Source organism: Nipponia nippon, unplaced genomic scaffold, assembly GCF_047370975.1.
Source record: "Nipponia nippon isolate SJK-2023a ecotype South Korea unplaced genomic scaffold, ASM4737097v1 scaffold_2, whole genome shotgun sequence".
NCBI lineage: Eukaryota > Metazoa > Chordata > Aves > Pelecaniformes > Threskiornithidae > Nipponia > Nipponia nippon.
This window is the reverse complement of record NW_028262336.1, coordinates 64,896,152-64,916,652: the sequence shown is the minus strand read 5'-3', so window position 1 is coordinate 64,916,652 and position 20,501 is coordinate 64,896,152. Positions and strand designations below refer to the sequence as shown.

At 38.3% G+C, this 20,501-nt stretch overlaps 1 protein-coding gene across 7 annotated transcripts in view; it reads left to right on the top strand.

Annotated features, from left to right (window-relative positions):
• The window catches only part of UPF3A (UPF3A regulator of nonsense mediated mRNA decay), a 28,469-nt gene that overhangs the window by 986 nt on the left and 6,982 nt on the right, over positions 1-20,501 (top strand). For all 7 annotated transcript variants that reach the window (XR_015704693.1, XR_015704694.1, XR_015704695.1 and 4 more), the window contains exons 2-8: positions 1,366-1,472; positions 9,697-9,803; positions 11,802-11,900; positions 11,996-12,106; positions 15,623-15,678; positions 15,770-15,928; positions 17,714-17,874. Coding sequence is in view for 4 of the 7 variants with exons in the window: in XM_087757262.1 (XP_087613388.1) it covers positions 1,366-1,472; positions 9,697-9,803; positions 11,802-11,900; positions 11,996-12,106; positions 15,623-15,678; positions 15,770-15,928; positions 17,714-17,874 (800 nt within the window). In the remaining 3 variants the exon portion in view is untranslated. The remainder of the gene's footprint in view (positions 1-1,365; positions 1,473-9,696; positions 9,804-11,801; positions 11,901-11,995; positions 12,107-15,622; positions 15,679-15,769; positions 15,929-17,713; positions 17,875-20,501) is intronic.

Here is a 20,501-nt window from a genome sequence, read left to right as displayed (position 1 = left end):
CTTCCTCAGCAGGACAGGGGGAGAAAATAAGATAAAAAACTTGTTGGTCAAGATAAAGACGGGGCAATCACTTAAAAGTTGCCATCACAGGCAAAACAGGTGCAACTTGGAGAAAATTAATTTACTTTGTTGCTAAATAAAAAAATTAAGAGTAGAATGGTGTGAAACAAAGATTAAGATTAAAACTAAAACACCTTCCCACCCTCCCCTTTCCTTCCCAGGCTCCACCTCCCCTGCCCTCAAGGAGTGCAGGAGGATGGGGAATCGGGGTTGCAGACAGGACATAACAGCTCCTCTCTGCTGCTCCTTCCTCCTCATGCTCTTCCCCTGCTCCAGTGTGGGGTCCCTGCTGTGGGGTACCATCCTTCATGAACTGCTCCAGCAGGGATTCTTCCCACATGCTGCAGTTCATGAACTGCTGCTGCGTGGGTCTTCTCTGTGGGCTGCAGCCCTTCAGGGTAAACCTGCTCCAGCGTGGGCTCCTCTCCACACGCTGCAGGTCCTGCCAGAAAACCTGCTCCAGCATGGGCTCTCCACAGGCTGCGGCTCCCTTTAGGGTACCTCCACCGCCTGCGGCATGGGGTCCCCCATGGGCTGCAGTGTGGATATTTGCTCCACTGTGGTCCTCCACGGGCTGCAGGGGGACAGCCTGCTTCACCATGGTCTCCATGGGAATCTCTGCTCTGGCACCTGGAGCACCTCCTCCCGTCCTTCTTCCCTCACCCTGGTGTCTGCAGGGATGTTTCTCACACTTTTTTCCCCCTCACTCCTCTCTCTCACACAATGCTGTGCAGCCTTTTCTGTCCTTTCTTAAATAAGTTTTCCCCGAGGTGCTACCATCATGGCTGCTGGGCTCAGCTGTGCCCTGCGGTGGGGCTGTTGGAACCGGCTGTGTCCGGCATGGGGCAGCCCCAGCTGCTCCTCATAGAGGCCGCCCTGCAGCCCCCCGCCGCCAGCACTTGGACACGTAAACATAATACACTAAGATACTGTTGTAATAAAAGACTTAAACGTTAGTTTAAATAATTTTAAAAAGAGATACTGTAAAAATTGTGTGTAGTCAATATCTATTTTTTTTGGTCGTTTATTAGTATCTTTTGTTGTTGGCTAAATTGCAGTGGTTCTCAAGCTCTTCATCAGAATATTTCAGTTATCCTACAATTTTACGATGTTACCAGAAACTGAGATAGGGAAATTGTTCCATCTGTCAGCATGTCCAAGAAGGTAAATCTCTAGGAGGCTGATGCTCCAAATGAAGTTCCCAATTCGAGGAAGAGCTTTTAAAAAGGAGTAATATGATTTGTTTAGTCTCTTTCTACAGTATTTAGATCAAAGATAAATCTCCATTTTCTTTTATATATGCAGGTAGTTATTCGACGGCTTCCTCCTTGTCTAACTAAGGAGCAACTGGAGGAACAGCTACATCCTCTACCTGCCCATGATTATTTTGAGTTTTGCACTGCTGATCCCAGGTGAGGATGAGCTGTTTGTGTAGGTTTTTCAGGTGCTTAAAACCTAATTAAGGTATTTTGGACATACCAAATCACTTTTTTATTCCTTTTTGTTAGTTTTGTTAGTTACTTAAAATATTTGTGAAAAGCTGGATACATATGCAGAGACAATGCATTCCTGCCCTTTTCTTTTACACTGGTGATTTTAAAACAGAAAATTTTTTTGTATGAATAGGGCATAATTTTGTTTTATCAGCCGTGAGAAAGAGGCAACCTAGGGCAAATATCACAGAAGTTTTTTCATGAGTGCCATTTGAGCTTAGTTTCTTCGTTTGCTCACATTTTTTTGTATTAATTTCATACAGTTTTTCAAATAATCCAGTTTTATCCATTTTCGTCTCATGCAAAACTTAAATAGTAGCTGATTTAAAATAAATCAGAATTGCTAGTATATTTGTATAATTTACTCAGTATCACAGTGGTAAAATATAGTTCCCTTTCGATCAAAACAATTTCCAGAAGAGAAGGAACTTAACCACTAAAATAAACCAAATACCCTGTTCAGCACGTGTTCTGAAAAACAAAAGATCCATCTTGCCTGTCTTAGCCTATCTTAGTGTGCGATGAATCACCCTCCACAGGCACCAGATTCTTTCCATTGAATACAGAGAGATCCTGGATGTTTGTTGCTGACCAACTTTTAAAGTTAGGGGTGACCCCACCCAGAGCAGATAGCCTCTCCTTCCTAGGGAATTGTTTGTGACAAATTGCACTTGGAACAGTCTAGTTCCCAGGCTGATTTTATTTGAAAGGATGCTGCCACTTCTTGCCACCACTGTGTTATTAGACGGTTAACTCTGACTATATAGGTTCTCTCAGAGCCAATTCCACAATCAGAAAGAAACAAATGTCTATTTAGCGAAACTTTATGGCAGTTGCCTGACTTAGGTAGTTCCACATACGTACAGCAACAAAATAGCAGGTGCTTCAGCTTTTCTGCTAGAACCACAAAGGATGTGAAGTTGGGAAAAAGGAATATTTAATCTGATTGAAAGTCTCTGGTAGTTACTTACATTTCTCTTCTGAACCTTGTCATCCATATTTCCAACTGGGTCTCTTTAAGGCTTCTGTCCCAGATGTTCACTTGATAAGGGGAAGACAACAAAGGCAAAACAAAAATTGTCTGAAGAAGAGTGTCTCTGTCCTCAGTGTGTTTAGCTGCGCAAATGCCAGGAAACAGTTAAAAAGTTACAATTTTAATTTTCCAGAACAGTTGTTGGCATAAGAATTTAGGGAGTCAGCCATCTTAGAAAAGAGAAGGCACTGACAACAATTGTACATATAAAGTTTCATTTTCTCTCTACTTTTATGTGATGAAATTTGGAGTGCTCAAAAGTCTTGCTGTCCACTCGTTTAATTACATCCATGTCAGATGTAATGATGAAAGATATTGTGGGTTTTGTCTCATGCTGTGTTATTCATCATGTACTTTCATATAGCTAGGGACAGAACATGTATATATAAAAAAGTTTGTTAGATCGTGTATATGACACAGTAGTTCATTTCATATTTTGTTTTGCTACTAGACTTCAAGATGCAGCAAGCAAAGAATACACATTTTTAAACGTTTTTTTGAACGATGAAATGTGTTACTTGGATTGTCAGTTTCCTTGAGTCATGTGTATGAGCCCTGTAATAAAATAATGATCTGGGAGAAAAATGTTCTCTTCCTCCTGAGTTTTGGATTCATGTTCTCGTCTGCCTTTACAAATTTAAACTCTCTAGAAAAAAGTGTTTTCATATAACTTTGAATTTTTCAGCATGAACTGTTTCGTATTTGCCTTTTTTTTGCTTCATCTTGCTTGTTAAAAATGATGCTTTCATGCAAAAGATGTATTTCTTCAGAATGGGTTTATCTTTACAGGGTTTGTACGGCTACAACTTCTTTCAGCAAACTACGCAGTTTAAATGGGCACTTAGCTGCAGCTCTGCAGAGTATTGGCTTGACTGATTATTTGTTCTTTGACTGTCCCAGGATCACCTTTGCCCCCTCGGTTTGAATGCTGACATATCCCCATGTACATCTGTTTATGACTTAACTCTACATGTTCACACACTAGAATATACCGTGAACTTTCAGATATTGTAAGTTAGAGCCAAGATTAATACAGTGAGTCTTAGTCTCCTCTTACCCAGCGGAGAACTCTTTTCTGAGTATAAAGCATTGTGTTGCAGTTATCTGTCATGTTATGGACAGTTCACAAAATTTCAGAAGACTCTCTGTGGATGTGTCTTTGTGCCATTCCAGCTACCAGGAAGAGCTACAGGATAAGGTGGGCGTGTTCTCTCTACAGTGCCCTCTGTCTTTCACTGATGAGCTTTTTTCTAGATCCTGTACCATGTGCATAGTGGCAACCTATCCAGAGAATTCAGTGATAATAAAAACATGGGAAGATTAAAAGCGAATTTCACGTTACCTAACGAGAATGATTTGGAGAAGCTGCTCGGTGAAGAGGATCCATTTGTTGGAGAGAGAAAGGGGCATACAAATGTTTTGATGCAGAAGCAGACAAGTTTGCCTTAAGAGCTGTAACATCTCAGTTTAACCGCATCTTCTGTAACTCTAGATAACAGAAGTTTCTAAGAGCTCATTCAGATTTCTGTGGAATACAGCCTTTTTTTTTTTCACACAACACACTGTTAGACCATAGAACTCCATGTCAGAAATTGATGCCAAAAATGATGGAGGTTGAAAATGGTTCAGGAGCAGTTAGACAAATACTTATTTCAACAAATACTTATCTATGAAAACCTATTAAACACAAGGATATAACTTCTGTATTGCGAAGTCCCTAGGCTGCCAGTAGCTGAAATGATATACCAGGTGAAGTGTCAGTGTGTAGTTTCCCCTTTTTAATAAACTTCCTCTAAGCATCTTCTACTGGTTGCTGTCGGAAACAGGACTAGACAGGTCTAACTGTAGCTGTTTCTACATTTTTTTTTCCAAGGTCATCTCACCCTAGAGGACAAAACAAACAAGATATGCATATCAATTCCAGTTTCTCTGTTTTTGCAGTCTAAAGGTTATCTTTAAGTTTACAATGTCTTATTATAGGCAAGCTATAAAACTTTTAAAAATTTCATTTAAGTAATGTCATTAATGTATAATGCTTTTTCAGTTACATCCATCTCAGTAAAATCATTTTAGAAAGTGACTGTTGCATTGCGTTTCGTTCATTTTTTCAGATTCACCTGATTCACCGCATTACATTTATTCTCTCTTGTACATTGACATCAAAACACAAACAAAACACTGTTTCTGTGACTGATTCTACGGCCTTTAGGGATGTCTGTTGGATAGACAGACTATCTATAGCTGATAATAAAGACTCTGCCTTCCTCACAGTCTGTTGTGTTCTGAGACTCCAAATATTAACTATTTTTTCCAGATATTCTTTTTTGTCTGAATGTAAATGTTTCTGAGTCTTCTAAAACTTGAGTCAAGTGATTGAGCTCTGGCCCCGCAGGATTTGGGTCATCCCTCGGGACTGGCACTGAATGCTGAGTGCTAGGACTCGTTAACAGTGTTGTGAGGTTATGGAAGTAGAGAGATCTGAAGAGGAGCTTTGCTTATGTGAAAGCCAGTCAAATAGTCGATGCCATGCCATGTATCACAGACAGTGGTAAACCTTGCAAACAGCACTCCTCCTTTTCTCTCCATAACTTCTTCCCAACATTTTGCTCAGGATTTTTGTAGGCAAATAGCATTAACACTGTCAGATGACAGCGTGCACCCAGGAACTGCAGCTCTGACGGGGCAGCACCTTTAGACCGCCAAGGGAACTGACGCTACTATGTTCTGGATGGGATGAGTGACAGTCTGTCATCACAACTGCATAGTGTTTCTGATTCTCCACTGCTGGGCAAATTGTGCTCATTTATATCTGTAAAAAGGGAAAGCTAAGTTAATTTAAAACTTTGCCAGTTCCATCCACTATGTGAATGACCACAGAAAGTGAGAGACAAGAGGGTAAAGGCCAGTGGATTTTAGCTTGACATGGCAATGTAAATGATGAGTTATTGTTTGATCAGAACTTATTATGTAATATATGAATGGATGGAGGAGTTTGTTTAAGACTCCAAAATTTAGATGCAGAGATGTAAATGTTTAAATTTATATACATGTAAGTATATGTTTATATATATGTACACACACCATGACTGATAAGTTGGTAAGTATTTTTACTAAGATGTGATGGCTGTTTTTATAGTTTACATGTTGCTGTTTATATTGTAGATAACTATTTAAAATTGCTTTCCCGTATACCAGTCTTTTTACACAATTGTGTTAAAAGATACTTTGTAGAAGAAGTAGACTATTAGAATGTGTTTGTTACTAAAATTACTATAAAAAGTAAGGGTTTAAAGAGGTGGTAGACTAAGTGTTATAGAAATACACGTAACCTAAAAGATTGAATACTCTTCAACGCACAGCAGAAAACAAAGAAGCTGTGTGTTGTACTGAAGAAATGTGTATAGTCAGAATCATCTGGGTTATTTCCATAGAGATTGCTCTAAGTGATATCCCAGAGATGCCAACATCATGTGCAGTGCATCTGTCCAAAACATGATACGGATGGAAAGCAGCATTACAGAGAGCAAACATATGGCAAAATAGAACCACCTGTCTGATAATAAAACTAACCATGCAACCTCAGAACTGAATTTCAGATTCCAAATGAAATCTATGCTGGTAGATACTTGAAAAAAGGAGGAGGTGCACAGAGTCCAGCGGCCCTTCTGTAGGACTCAGCTGGAAGGCAAAATCCTGAAGAACAAAAGCTGTATTTTATCCAATAACTGCTGGATATAAAGTACAAAAGTAGAGCAGGACTTTCTTCCTAGGAGAGGGTATTAGCCACAGAGTCCCCGTGGCCCTGCGAGAAGCCCCATGCAGTCTTTGCTGCGCTGTCACGCTGGTGGGTTTCAGCAGATGGGTGAAGAGGGAATGCAGGGGGGTGGAGGTGCGGGAGCTGCGGTTGGAAGTCAGGTGTCTGAAACCCAGAGTAAGAGACAGTATTTCATCTGCAGGCCAGTGCTAAGCATTTCCGATTTGCTACATTTGGTTAGCTTCCATTCAGAGAGTGAATTTTATGCTTTTTTTTTTAGGCACATTGCACACTGCTGGGTAAAAAGCCTAAGACAGGGGTCTGAAACACTTGGCAGTCAGGCTTTTATACACTAAGCACTCTGATATCTAACTTGCTGATATGTTTCTCATATGAGAACCAACTTGTTATTTGTAGAAGTGGCTCCATCAGAGAAGGAACCTGTAGTTCCTAAGCACTGTCGTAGCTGTGTTTCTACAGCCTTCCATCCTGATACATAGCAGCAATAATGGACAGACAATCCTATTTTATTGTGCTACTGTGCACATCAATATCCTGCTGTGCACAAGCATGCTTTTATATTTTCGTATGTTTCTGCTGATGTGAATGAAGTTCTTGAAGATGTTAATAATGTATAGCAACAACATTGGATCCCTTATTTGCAAGGTAAATTCTAAATCTTTGCTTTCCAGAGTCCCATTTATACATTTCAGGCTAATTTTTTTCTTGCTAATGCTTAATAACCATACCAAATGTTTCTCTGTTTCGAAAGATACTCACTCTGATAAGCCTAAGCTGAAAATGTTAGAAAAATATTATGCTGGGTACTGGGAAAAGATTGTGTTGCCAAAGCAGATGAAACAGATGGCGTTGATGTACAAGCTAAAGGAAACAAGGAAGGAATAACTCTTTGTATTTCAGTTCTGTTTCACGGTGGTTATGTGCCCAACCATAAGGTTCTAAGTTACTGCAGGGAAAAAAAAAAATCCAACTATATGATGAAGCTGTTTGGTGTGCACTGAGACAGAGAAGAAGTGCCACACTAATGTAGCGTCTGGGGCACTTGTCTGAGTCCCAGTCTTCGATCTACGGGAAGTTCTAGTATTTTACAAAAGCTGAAGGTGGATAAAACACTGAAATAGTTGTTTAAACTAGGAACTGAAAATTTCTCAATCTCAGATAGCAATAACTGGGCTGAAAAATAATGCTCCCTCAAGATTCCTGGGTTTGTCTTGTGAGTCTTCAGCACTTCAAGTGTCTAATCATATCAGTCTCTAATATCAGGCCTCATTTAATTTAAACATCAAAGAACATGGAACATAAGAATAGGCCTGTTAACATGACAGAGAAGGAAGTTTACGTCTTCCTGGGAGCCACCAGTTATGAAGACTTCTTTGCTCTTCCAGCCATTAGGCAGCACAGAGACATTTCTTCCAGCGCAGCTCTAGATTGCCACAATAAAATTTCCTCCTTTACATACACTTGTAGGGCTTTTTTAAAGTTTTTTTTTAACTCTATGTTATTATGAGAAGTGTTACATTTCATCTTTTTTTTTTTTTTGCTTTGAATCCGATGAGAAGGAAGCTGGCTTGTTTCGTCCGCTTTGCATCTTGGAGGTAACTCCACAGCCACCCTCGAGATACCTCCTGTTGCAGTCTGCAAATCTGATCAGAGAAGACTCTGCAGGGTTTGCAGAACCCCATGACAAAACACAAGCCAGGTGCCACCATGCTCATTTGGTCAAGCTGCCTAGAGGTTGCTTGCAAGCGGTCCATAGCTGTGTGGCATCTGTAGGCTGTGGCGGATGAGGGAGCTTGTCAGGCCGGTAGCGTCTTTCAGCACCGCTTTGTGTCAGCGGCATAGCCCTAGCCATGCCCCAGCAGGCATTTTTGTGGCTGCCTGCTCACAGTTCACTCAATGCTATTAACGTCCTAGAATGTCAAAATATAGTGAGTATGTATGAATGAAATAGCTGTTCCTTACGGTTGGAAGTTTTATCCTCTGCATGTTGTAGAAACACTTCATAGCTGGTATCTGCAAACATCTAAATGAAAAAATCCCTCTAGTTTTTTGTTAAGCATTTCTCCTGGCTACAACATTAAAAAAAAAAAAATTGGTGGGTTTACAAAATCATTGGTTAGTTATTGACAGCATTGCTCTTTATGGTCACGTCACCTTCTAACACCCAAAGTGGAATCCATATGGATGCATATATGAAAAAGAAAAAAAACTTGGTTTGTAGTAACAGTGTTGCTTTGAGCTGCCACGTGTGTGGATCCTGTGATCCAACCCGTATTTTACCTCTTTCTAGCTCCTTGTGAAATCCAATTCTGAAATAGCTATGGGATTGAAATGTGGTTGCAACTATGTGTGTTTATTGTCTCCTGCTGCGGGTGGTGGGTTTGTCTGAAGATAGGTCATGTGTGGCAACAGTATTATGAACATAGGTATTTTAAAGTTACGGGCTTGTGTACAGATACGTTCCAAACCTGGTGTAATGCACAGCCATCATTGAAAGCAGTTTAAGCCAAACTGTTTTATCTCACAGTTGCAGGGGTTTAAAGCATGTGCGTGCCACGACTCGCAGTAACTTAGCTGATGGGTGTTAATTCATTAAATTACCTCAGCTTCATTGTGGTTGGTGATGTGCCAACCCTGAGATTTTTATCGGGCACATTAAACATGTACCCTTGGAGTGGGGTCTATGCCAATAAATTCTTGAAGAATCAGAATTATTTTAGGTAAGTACCTGTTCTTTCTTTTGCTAGAAATGCTTTGGATTTTCACCGTAATTGTTCTTCACAACTAGACATTCCATGTATGTCAGATGGAGTTTATTTATTTGTATATAATTCAGTGGATTATCTTGCCAATTATTAGGTTATTTATTCTTTCTTAAAGGTGGAAATCTCTTTAAATACAGTGACAGCTTGGCAACTGCCCTTTCACTGGGAGCTTTTACTTACCTTCTCCTGTTTCAGCAACAGAAGACTTTCTTAGCATACCCAAGAAGTTCCCCAAAAACACTGCTGTTATTCATATCTCTTAAATCATAAAATATTAGACTTCAAGCTTTGATCCTGCACAATGGAAGCGTATGCTCTGCAATTTAGAGAGGCAAAGCAATCTAGTCATATTTGTCTCAGTTCAGAATAAATTTCACAGTTGCATCCAGTAACTCAGTTGTTCAGTTACTTTTTGTCATATATGTGTATGTAAAGACTTTGATATGCATGTTTAAGGTAGCCATTTCTCAAAGAAGATGAGAATTGCAGCGTGATCCTTCTAGTTTTACTTTTTTCCTAGTCCTGAACAGAATAGTAAATAACAGAAAATAAAATTGTTTCTTGTTGCAGCCTTTATCCTCATCTCTACTCAAGAGCATACATTAACTTTAGAAATCCTGAGGACATCCTTCTTTTTAGAGATCGCTTTGATGGCTATGTCTTCATTGATAATAAAGGTTAGACTATTTGTAAGATATTAAATGCTTATGTATACATATACCATTTTAGAACATTAATTTATTTCTTTTTTGCTAATTATGCCATTTTTTCTCAATATACAGTTAATTACATAAAAATATATTGAAATCTAGCACTTAAAAAGTAATGAAGTGCAAAATACATTTGCCCATGGCTTGTCTGTGTGGTGTGCATGCTTTATCTGCATTCTTGTACCTTAAGCAATACACTATCAAGATCCTCTTAAGCTAATTATCTTATGTGAGCTTCACAATTCATCACAACAGTAACGGGACACATTGCAAGCATGAATCATTACATCTTCAGTGTGTTTCTGTGAGATAAGTTGTGCCACTTATTCCCATTTTGAAAAAGCAAGACGAGAACTCGACTTCGTCATTTTGGTTGCCCGCTTTGAGATACGTACAGCTTGACTTTTTAGAGCATTTGCAGACATCTTGAGTTGAGTTCCAAGAACAAGAGCGACAAAATTGGTTGCCATCTTTAAAATGCTCAGTCTGCAAAAGTTTGCCCAACAGTAAAGAAAAACTCTGTAATGTAGGTGTGGATAAATCCAGGTCTCCTACAGTAGCATGAAACTGCCATAGCCAAGAAATGGTGCTTTCCCTTTAGCAGTTCCTTGCCTCATTCTCTCATACCTTCTGTAAAATAAGTGCATGCGTTGTATAAAACAGACATAGATTTGTGGGTTTCTTGTATAGATGTTGTCTGTTCTGTACACTCAGTGTTGCAGAGGTCCTGCAAAAAGTAGTCCTGTCCGCTCTTCCTAGAGTTGATCTCTAAAGAAACTGTCTTCAAACTGACAGTTTCCCTTTCAGCATTTCCTAGCTGAGATATTTTATAGGCTTCTAACTTAATCAGATTTGGATGGATTTTCCTAGAGATGGAGAACACCACAGTCCTCACTGTGTGTGGTTCCCAGATTTCAAATTCTGGGTGTTTTAGATGAAAAACTAGGAAGAAGCTATTTTTATGATTCTGCCAAGACTTCACTTTGTCTAGATCAAGCATGTTCTTCAGTGTTATGCTGGATTGAAGCCAGAATATTCTGTACATTGCAAAACTGAGCTTGGACGCAGCTGGCCGGTTCGGCATGGTTGTGCAAATAAAGAGCAGAAGTTTTGATCGAAGGTGCCCTCTGGTGAGGCTTTTGGCAGCATTGCATTTATGAGGCTAAAAGTAAAACAAGGATTACCAGGTTCGATAAGGTTAACAAATGTTCTGGCAGATATAAGCCAAGTTTTCAGTGAACTTGAGCAAAGTGTAATCTTGAACCTGCTGCAAGTGGAAACCAGGCAAAAATTGAAAGCTACACACAGTTCTGACTCCGGTCCAAAGAAGAATCCAGTATTTAAGGCAGAATTCAAAACAAAGAATCCATGCCAGTAAACACAGGCAAGAAGTTGCGCAGTCCATCATAAACAGAAAAAAAGAAGTTTCACACAATTCTACGTGCTGAGTTTTACAGTATTGGTTCAGAAAGAAGGTGGTATGTTTTATTATTGCATATTATCCAGTGTTTACTTATTTTTTAAGCTTTTTGGCAACAAAGCTTTACAGAAGCAACTCAATTGTTTCAGATTCATTTCCTGCTAGTATTTATCACTTGTCAGGCTATTTTATGTAATTTTTTCTAATCAATGATTATCTGGGAAGAATTAAAAGGGAATTATAAATGATAATGCAAGAATTTTACTGTGCAACAGTAGTCATCTTCATTTTGACAGTCTTTGTTAGCATGTCCAAAAAATATTTAATGTTTATGTATTTAATTGAAGTATAAATGTATTTTGTTTTGAATCTAAAATACTGCTACATGTAATTTTTCATTAGAATTTAAGATGGGATTGTAGAAACATTCACCCTTAATTTCAAGTGACACTGCCCAACACAAGTTTCAAGAGTTTTGAAAATCTTACTTGAATGTAAGAAATGTTTCTCCCCCCTCAAAAAATTAAGCATTGATCTCTTTTAAGGTTTGGAGTACCCTGCAGTGGTTGAATTTGCTCCATTCCAGAAGATTTCAAAAAAGAAGCTGAAGAAGAAAGATGCCAAAGCTGGGAGCATCGAAGACGGTAAACATATTTTCTTTGCGTAACAGTGGAAAATAGATTCTATTTCTGCCATGCGTTGCAAAGTATTAACATAATTAAAAAAAATTTCTTCACAGATCCAGAATACAGGAAGTTTTTAGAGAGTTATTGTGCTGATGAAGAGAAAATCTATGCCAATCCTGAGATTCTTTTGGGAGAGATTGAGGCCAAAACAAGGGAACTCATTGGTCTGTTTTCTTGTTTTTTCTTATTATTGAGAATATTAAATATCTTATTCTTATATTTTTATGATATTACCTGCAAGAGCTGACCTGTTCAGTCTAACAGAGATTGAGATTATCGCAGTTAAATTTTCGTTATCCAGCCAAGTAGTGACAGGAAATGCCCCACCTATTCTTTTAAGTCTCTATGCATGGAATCACTTGACTTCACTGGAAGTTTTGCATGCACAGTGGCTTCAGAAATAGGTCCTTCATACCTCTGAATACTTGCAGATGTATTAAAAGATGGGAGTTATTTTTAAAAGATAAAATAGCTGAATACTTAACAATTGATCCATGATATTAGATGCTTTTATTGAGAAACATGAAGTGATCTCTCTTTGTTCTCACGGTCAAGATTCTGCAAAAGCTTTGAAAGTAAGGCAACATCTTGTTTTCTGTATGCATGCAGCATGACTTTCACAGTCTCGGGGGGAAATCTTTAGTAAGATCAACACTGAAATCTTCAATGCCAGTATGCAGCTTTCAGGATGATGTGGAATATTGATGTGCTCTGTCTCCAAGGGACAACATGCAGAACTCTTACTCTTTCCCTAGGTGTGACAATAGAGTAGGAAAAAAAAATCAACCTTTGCTATTATTTATTTACAGTGTAAAAGTAGCCACCTCTTTTGATTAGAACCGTAGAATAGAATCATAGAATCATAGAATTGGAAAAGATCTTTAAAATCATCAAGTCCAACCATAAACCTAACACTGTCAAGTCCACCACTAAACCATGTCCCTAAGTACCACATCTACCCGTCTTTTAAATACCTCCAGGGATGGGGACTCAACCACTTCCCTGGGCAGCCTGTTGCAAAGCTTGACAACCCTTTCGGTGAAGAAATTTGTCCTAATATCCAATCTAAACCTCCCCTGGTGCAACTTGAGGCCATTTCCTCTCATCCTATCACTTGTTACTGCTGTTTGTCTGTTTGTCCCTGCCTGTGACAAACAGTTCTGTAGTGACATTAATTATTCTTCATATGCATAAATTAATAGTTGACTGGAGAGATTTGGAACTTAAACATTTTAGAGGAAATGGAAATGTTAGAAGTATGGACATTCAGATAATTCTGTTATCAATGAAACTTGTTTGTTGCTTTTCTAGATAGGGAAGTTCCCCAACAATTTTTATTTACCCCAAATCTTCCCTAGTATTTGACAGCAGAGTAAGTGCAGTCAGAATTTTCTAAGTTTACAATTTACAGAAAGTTTACAATTTAATGAAAGATTTATTAACTTAAAAATATTCTATCAATGAAAATGATTAATCTGGAGAGTTGCAGATTTCTGAGTAACAATATTGGCTGAAGGCAGCTTTACATTAGGAGTTCTAATGTATTGTTTCTGTTAAATCACAGGAAATCAAATTAGTTGCTTTATTTTTTCTGCTATTCAAAACTGTGACCATTGTTATCAATATAAAAACAAAGATGACTTCAGTGGATAGCATGTTTATAGCAAAATTATGCAAGGGTTTAGTTGCATGTCCAGTTTCAAAGGTGTTAGGCCTACTGAAGTCAATGAAAGACGTGCCCAGGACTTTGTTGGCAGAATTGGGCCTCACATTCTCAGCATTTCTCCAGGTAGTGTTACCGCAAACCAACATGTTTTATGTATCACGTCAGGTGCATTAGCTCATCAGTTTCAGTGTGACAGAGAGATATAAAACAGATTTTCTCTGTAACAACAACATGAAGGTAAGCTCATTCTTCTGGCTTGTTTGTAGAGAGCAAGATAAAATATAAAAGCTATTGCTGACACAGGTCTTCATTTTGTAACTTATTTTCTTTTAAAATTTCTTAAATATGTTTGTTAAGAAAAGCTTCCTAGATTTTTATTTGCAGTAAGGCCCATAAATAAGATGGGTAAGATTCAGGTTTGATAAACGTTCTTTTTTGCCCTCCTCTTGATAGTACTCATCAAATTGACTCTCTCCCTTGAACTTCAAGTTATAGTTTCTGATGTAACCTCTTGCATCGCAGCCTTAGTCATGACTAGGTTCAAGTTCTGGACTCTCAGTGCAGCTCGTCCTTTCCCCAGACCCTCCAGTTAGAATTTGTGATCATTTTCAGCATGTAAAAGTCCCCAGAGGTGGGCACTGCTCAGACAGGGGAACTTAAGGGAGCTGGAGAGAGAAGAGAGGCAGAACTGCAGATCTGAGAGACTGGTAGGGAGGGTGCTGGGGACCTAAAATTTGTCAAAAATTACGGGCAGGTGGGGGGGGTAGCATGGGGAATCTAGGGACAGAGGGAGGAAGATCTCAACAATCATTGTTGGTTGTTGCTTTTGACCAGTGATATTTGCTAAAAATAAATACTGAATCCTATCAAGCCTTCTCATTCATAACTGCGTAACAAGGTTTTATCATTAACGAATGGGTTGCCCCCAGGATATTCACACTTTCAAGACAAAAACATTCAAATGTTTTTGGGATATAAATTGTGTCTAGATTTTGCTATGCCATTTCAAAGTTGATGAAAACTGTTTTTATTCACCCCCCTTTTTTTTCCTTTTTTTTTCTTCCAAATCCTGTCATGCGTTCCAATAGTAAGATTTTCTTCTGGTTTGAGGAAGAGTCCTATATATAAATGTAGAGCAATTGCTAGTAGTAAACATTTTCTGTAGCTCCATCCTGGGACATCTAAGACTGACAAAATTTGTTGTAATTACTCACATCTATAAGTACACGAATTCAATGCCGCCAGTCATGAATGCTATACCTGATATAGAATTTTATGATGTTCTCCAAGTGTTTGTAGAATTTGGGGATGGTTCAGGCAGGTGGCTTAGGCTAGATTTCAGGAGTGTGGAGACAGGTCTGTAACATAAGAATGGCTGTGTGATCCAGTAAATGAGGCATTTTATTTGTTATTTGGGAAGCCAGAGTTTTATTGAATCTGTTGATATTTTGGTGTGTAACCTGGGACAAACCACTTATCTCTTACTCCTCCTGTTTTCCAATGGAGAGATGAATGGTAAATGGTAGTTAAATGGAAATGTTATATGAGAATGAAAATGTTTCCTTCATGATGTACTTTGAAATCTGGGATTGAAAAGTGCTATGTGAGATTACAGTAATGTGGACTATATGAACAGCAATATAGCTAGGTTTTGATGTACAAAATTAAATTGTAGGAGTAGATTCTGAACAGATTTCTTTCCTTTTTGGTAAATAACCATTTGATGAGCAGGAGAAAAAAGCCATTCTCTGAACTGAAAAGCTACAATTTTTAATTAAACATTAAATAATCATGCAACCTATCTCTGTTGCCTCTAACCCTAACAGCAAAAAAACAACAAAGTGTTTCTAAAACGGAATGATGGGAATGCCTTCAAAAATATGTAAAATAAATAGGTTTATTAATTACTTAGCTCCCTTGCACATAAAGCTAGAAAAAAGGGGTTAGTACTGAAGTAAAGAAATGAGTACATATTTTAGGAGTTGAACACTATCACAAATTTTTTGTGTTTTAGCTAGAAGAACAACACCCCTTTTGGAATATATTAAAAATAGAAAATTAGAAAAGCAGGTACGTTCAGACTTTTGCCTGAAGTTCAACATTTATGTTTCACATGGTTTTCCGTTGGACAATTTACTATTAATCATTTTGAACTCTTCAGAGAATACGAGAAGAGAAAAGAGAAGAACGAAGGCGGAGAGAATTGGAGAAGAAACGTTTGCGGGAGGAAGAGAAAAGGAAGCGCAGAGAAGAAGAAAGACGTAAAAGAAAAGAAGTGGAGAAGCAAAAGAAGATTTCCGAAAAAGAAATAAGGATCAAGGTACCGTAATGAAAAAAAAAGCGTATTTTTCTCTTGAAGTTATCCAGAAGTTCCTTTGGTATCTCACACTGTTTATGCAGTGTACTACAGTACGGTGTGGAGATACCAAACCAGTTTTGACTGGAAGGGGAAGTAATGTCAGGCTTTGACTAAGTAGCGTTGTTGGAAAGTGTGACTGATCACCTTAGGTACAATGACGTGCTGATGCAGTTTTGGCAGGTGACTTGGATATCTTTGTACAACACTGCCACATTCTATGCCGACATAACCTGACGGAACCAAACTGTTCTGTGCTAATGTGTTGGAAGATTATTGCAAATATGGCTTTAACACTTTTGTCATGTAAATCTTCATCTAGCCATATGTGCTAACATTTTTTTGTGTTTATGCTCAGAACTGTTTTATTTTAATAGTGTGCTTTAACCAAGTTATAACAAAGTCTTGCTAATTTCAGGCTGTGCTGCCTTATAACAATCCCAATAGATGTGCTTTTAATGCCTTCACTTAGGTGGGTTTATTTTGTGCTATTATGTCTGGGCATTTGAAACCTTATTTGTGTAAGATGACATAGATAAAAACTATTCATCTGAACTAAATTTTGTGGTATTGGAAAGGTGTGATAGGCTGTTTTGAAGAGGAAAATGGGTGTAAGAGTCTGTAGCTTAACGCAAGAGCACACAGACTCACTCCAGATCTTGTCATGGGGAGAAGCCACAGAGCTGTGTACTTCTTTCCGCTTCCTTTTCTTCCTGGACAACAGTTGGCTTCACCTGGATGTAAAAAATAGTAAGTTTTGCAGCTGAATTACAGGTTTTTCATATTTAGGCATAAAGAAAAACATACTAGAACTTCAGAAGAAAAGGGAGTTATTCTTTAAAATGTATTACACAAACCTGGTTGTCCAAAAGACACCAGTATTTATGACGTATCTGTGGCAATGTGACCTTGAAAGCTAGTTCTGTCTTCTAAAGAAAAGGAAAACATTACACGAGAGAAACATTATAGAAGTTTTAAATATTGGAGAAGAATAACCTGTGCTCATTTCAGAAAAACTGGTGGAATGAAAAGACTGATGAGATGTTCTGCTTATTCTTGAAATGTTACAGAAATAGTTTGGGACAGTTGGTCCTTCTATAAAGATTATTCCTGTAATGCTAGACACTGCTCAAGCTGTGTGTGGGTTATTTGTTGTGAAGGGAACAGACTTCTTGGAAATCTTAATCTCCAAGGTGAAAATGCAACGTGATCTTTTCTGCTAACATCATAATTTTTTCCTCAGTCTGTTTTTCTGTCAGGGTGTATTTATACTAAGCACCTACTTCTATATGCCAGTCTGTCCCAAGTAGTTCATGTGTAACACATTTTATATATAGCATTTCATGGAGTGAAGTATTAATCCTGCTCCTTTTGTCTTGGAGGTTCTGCTTTTTATTTTATTGGCAATACCGTTGAGCTCTGTTATATGATTTCTAAGAAATCGTAGACCATAATAATATCTTTATGTATAAAACTTAGGAGAGAAGAGTAGGTAAGTGCTTTCTCCAGTATTCTCAGCATATTTAAAAGTGTGCAGCTTAATGCCTGTTAATGATTGTCACTCCTTAGCAAAAGTAAACTGCCCTCTTTAACTAACTTTTTAAATTTTATACTTCGTAAAATATATATTCCTAGCATTTAAGTATCTTCAATCTTAATAGGTTTTTGATATATTTAATACGTTGTTAAAATGTCTATTACAACACAGGAGAATAATTTTACGTCATAATATAAACAAATATTTCTTAGCTTCTTAAGAAGCCTGAAAAAGGAGATGAGCTGGCCAGTGAAAAGCACAAAGAAAAAGGTGAAGAAGCTGACATTGAAGAAAACAAATGGGATAAATCACCTGGATCTGGGAGTATAAAATCCAAATCATTGGAGGGTTCACTAAAAGAACTTAAGGAAAAGTAAGTAATATTTATCTTTTAGGCTGCAAATTAGATCCTAAATGTTTTCATTTGAAGGCTTACACATGATATAAGTGGTGCATTGGCTGGGTGTTTTGTCAGCAAGGAACTGATTTCATTCTGTGTGTGAACAAATCTCTCACTGTCCTTTCTGCAAAAGGTGTTTAGTAACAGCTTACTGACCTGAGGGCAGTATTAGTGGATGCACTTTGTTATTTGTGAAATGTTTTGAAATCCCAGATTGGAAGGATTTCTGCGTGAAAAGTCATTCAGAGTTTCATTGTAATTTCACCTGCTCCCCATCAAGAGCTCAGGTAAGGCCCTCCTTCCATTACTGATGTCAAAGACTAAATTGCCTCAGATGCCTTACTCTTCCATCACGCTTTCTTCGTTTTTGCTGCAATAAACAGATAAATGTGTTTGAGAAATGGGACAATGGCAGAATAGTTAAGGTGTGAATGACAGACTTATGATAGATATGTCGATGTGCCGAAGGCTGTTTCTGTCTCCCACTGCCTTTTGTGTTGCGTATGTTACAGTAGGAACACGAGGTATAGCCCAGTTCTATAACTGCTGTAGCCTGGAAATGTCTTACAAATGTTTTCAGCACCTGGTTCTCTCTCTTGTCCTTTGGCACGTGTGTCCCATCACAAGCAGGATTCACCCATAGGATGTGTAAGATACATAACTAAGAATAATATGCTGCTGAGGTAAACAATAGTTTGTTCTTCAGTAGAGTTTTTCAGCCAAGCTCTCAAAAGTACTTGCAAAGTGAAAGAGCTCCATCTGAGATGTCATGTATATCTGCAACTGGTACATAAGGACAAGCTTGAGCATTTGAATCATTTACCGAAGGTATTACATACACAGTATTAGAGGAGGTTCAGGATTGTGCTCTAGGAGCCTTGCAGGCTACGTGCCTATTCTGAGTAGTTTAAATTTTACCTTTGTCCACTTAGGTTCTTGATTTTTATGAAAAGTATGCAGGACCTGCAAATGTTCTCCTAATGGCAAATAGAAAAATAAAGAAACTTTGGACACTGGAAAATAAAACCACTGAATGTTCTAATTGAAGAAATAGTTCACCAATAATATCCTACATGCATTATTCATCTTTTTGTGTCTCTGACTAAGGACTTCAAACATGGGCTCTGTGTTTCAGTATGTTGATTATGTCCTGAAAGATGCTGACAACTTCCATTTCCTATTCTCTAATGGAAATTGAAAATGTTCAGCAACTCTTTCACTGATGTTCTTCAACAAAGGAAACAGAACAGGGTCAACAGAAACACTTGCAGGGGCAAGTCAGTTGTTTGCTAATAAGGCTTTTTATGTATTAAGCTTTGGCGGTGCCATATAACATTTTTACTGTTGATCCTGTTAAGTTTAATAAGGCATTAATGTAGATTTTCCAGGTGTAAAACAGAATCCTCTTGACTGAGCAGCTACAGTAAGTGTTACCTTGTCTTTCCAAGTGCTCATTTCATCATGATTATTAGTGTGTATGATTAGGTAGCAAACTATGAGCTATTTCAGCTGGATCAAGAATTAAAGTTGTAACTACTTTGTCCCTGACTCAGAAATCAGTAATAAACTAACTTCCAACTCTACATGCAGGGGACTGAATTGCCTGTTGGAAACCATGTTTAAAGGCTCAGTAGCAATAGCTTTCTACCACAAATTAAAACCTCAGTAGGTGCACGAGTGTACATGGTCACATATGGATTTGAAACTATACCAAACAGAAGTATGCTTCCATTCCCGTTACTTCCGTTCATTTCTGCTTTCTCTTTCTCTGGCTGTGTAACTTTCTCTTCTACCTGTACTTTGTAATTGCTTACCCTGCCATTTCCACTCTTGCCTGCCTGTTCACTGTGACCACATTTTAGAAAGCTCCTTTAACCGCTCTTGAACTGGAGTTTGTATCCCTGTCACCTCCCTGCCTCCAGGCACATCCATTCCTTCCTCACCCGCAGTAACAGGCAGGGGAAGAGACAGGTACCGGGCAATGCTGCAGCTACAAATCCAGATGTGTCTTTCTGGCTTTTTGGAAGGTCGTGCTCTGAGCCTTGCAAGGACTTGGAGTTAGCGTCTAGAATAGCATATTAAACGTGAAACAAAACAACTTATAACCACATACACTTTGAGAGCTAACATAGTATTTTATATATATATGTATCTATGCTACAGGTACAGTATCTCTGTAATTGTGATGGATTCAGGTGTCTGTGACAGCTGGGACATTGCCTCCACTTGGGGAATGTGTTATACTGACACAAGCACAGTCTTGCAAAATGCTGAATAACTTACCGGTCATTCAGGTTTTGTTGCTGACCTCCAGCTCTTCCTGAGGTGGGGCCCCTGTCTTGGCAGCCCCACTAACGCCCAAGTTCATGGCAGAGGCTGACAATTTTCACAGTTCTGTCATTTAAAAAAAAAAAAAGTGATATAGAAAGATACACTTTTATTGATATTAAGCCATTCTAAATGAGAAGCATATCACTATTTGATCGCTACACCATTAGAAAATCTCCATCCTCTCTGATTCTGTCTGCTGATTCCCAAAATGTGAGCAGAGTGTCAAAAGCAACTTTCCTGTTTCAGTTTTAAGTATTTATACAGATGTG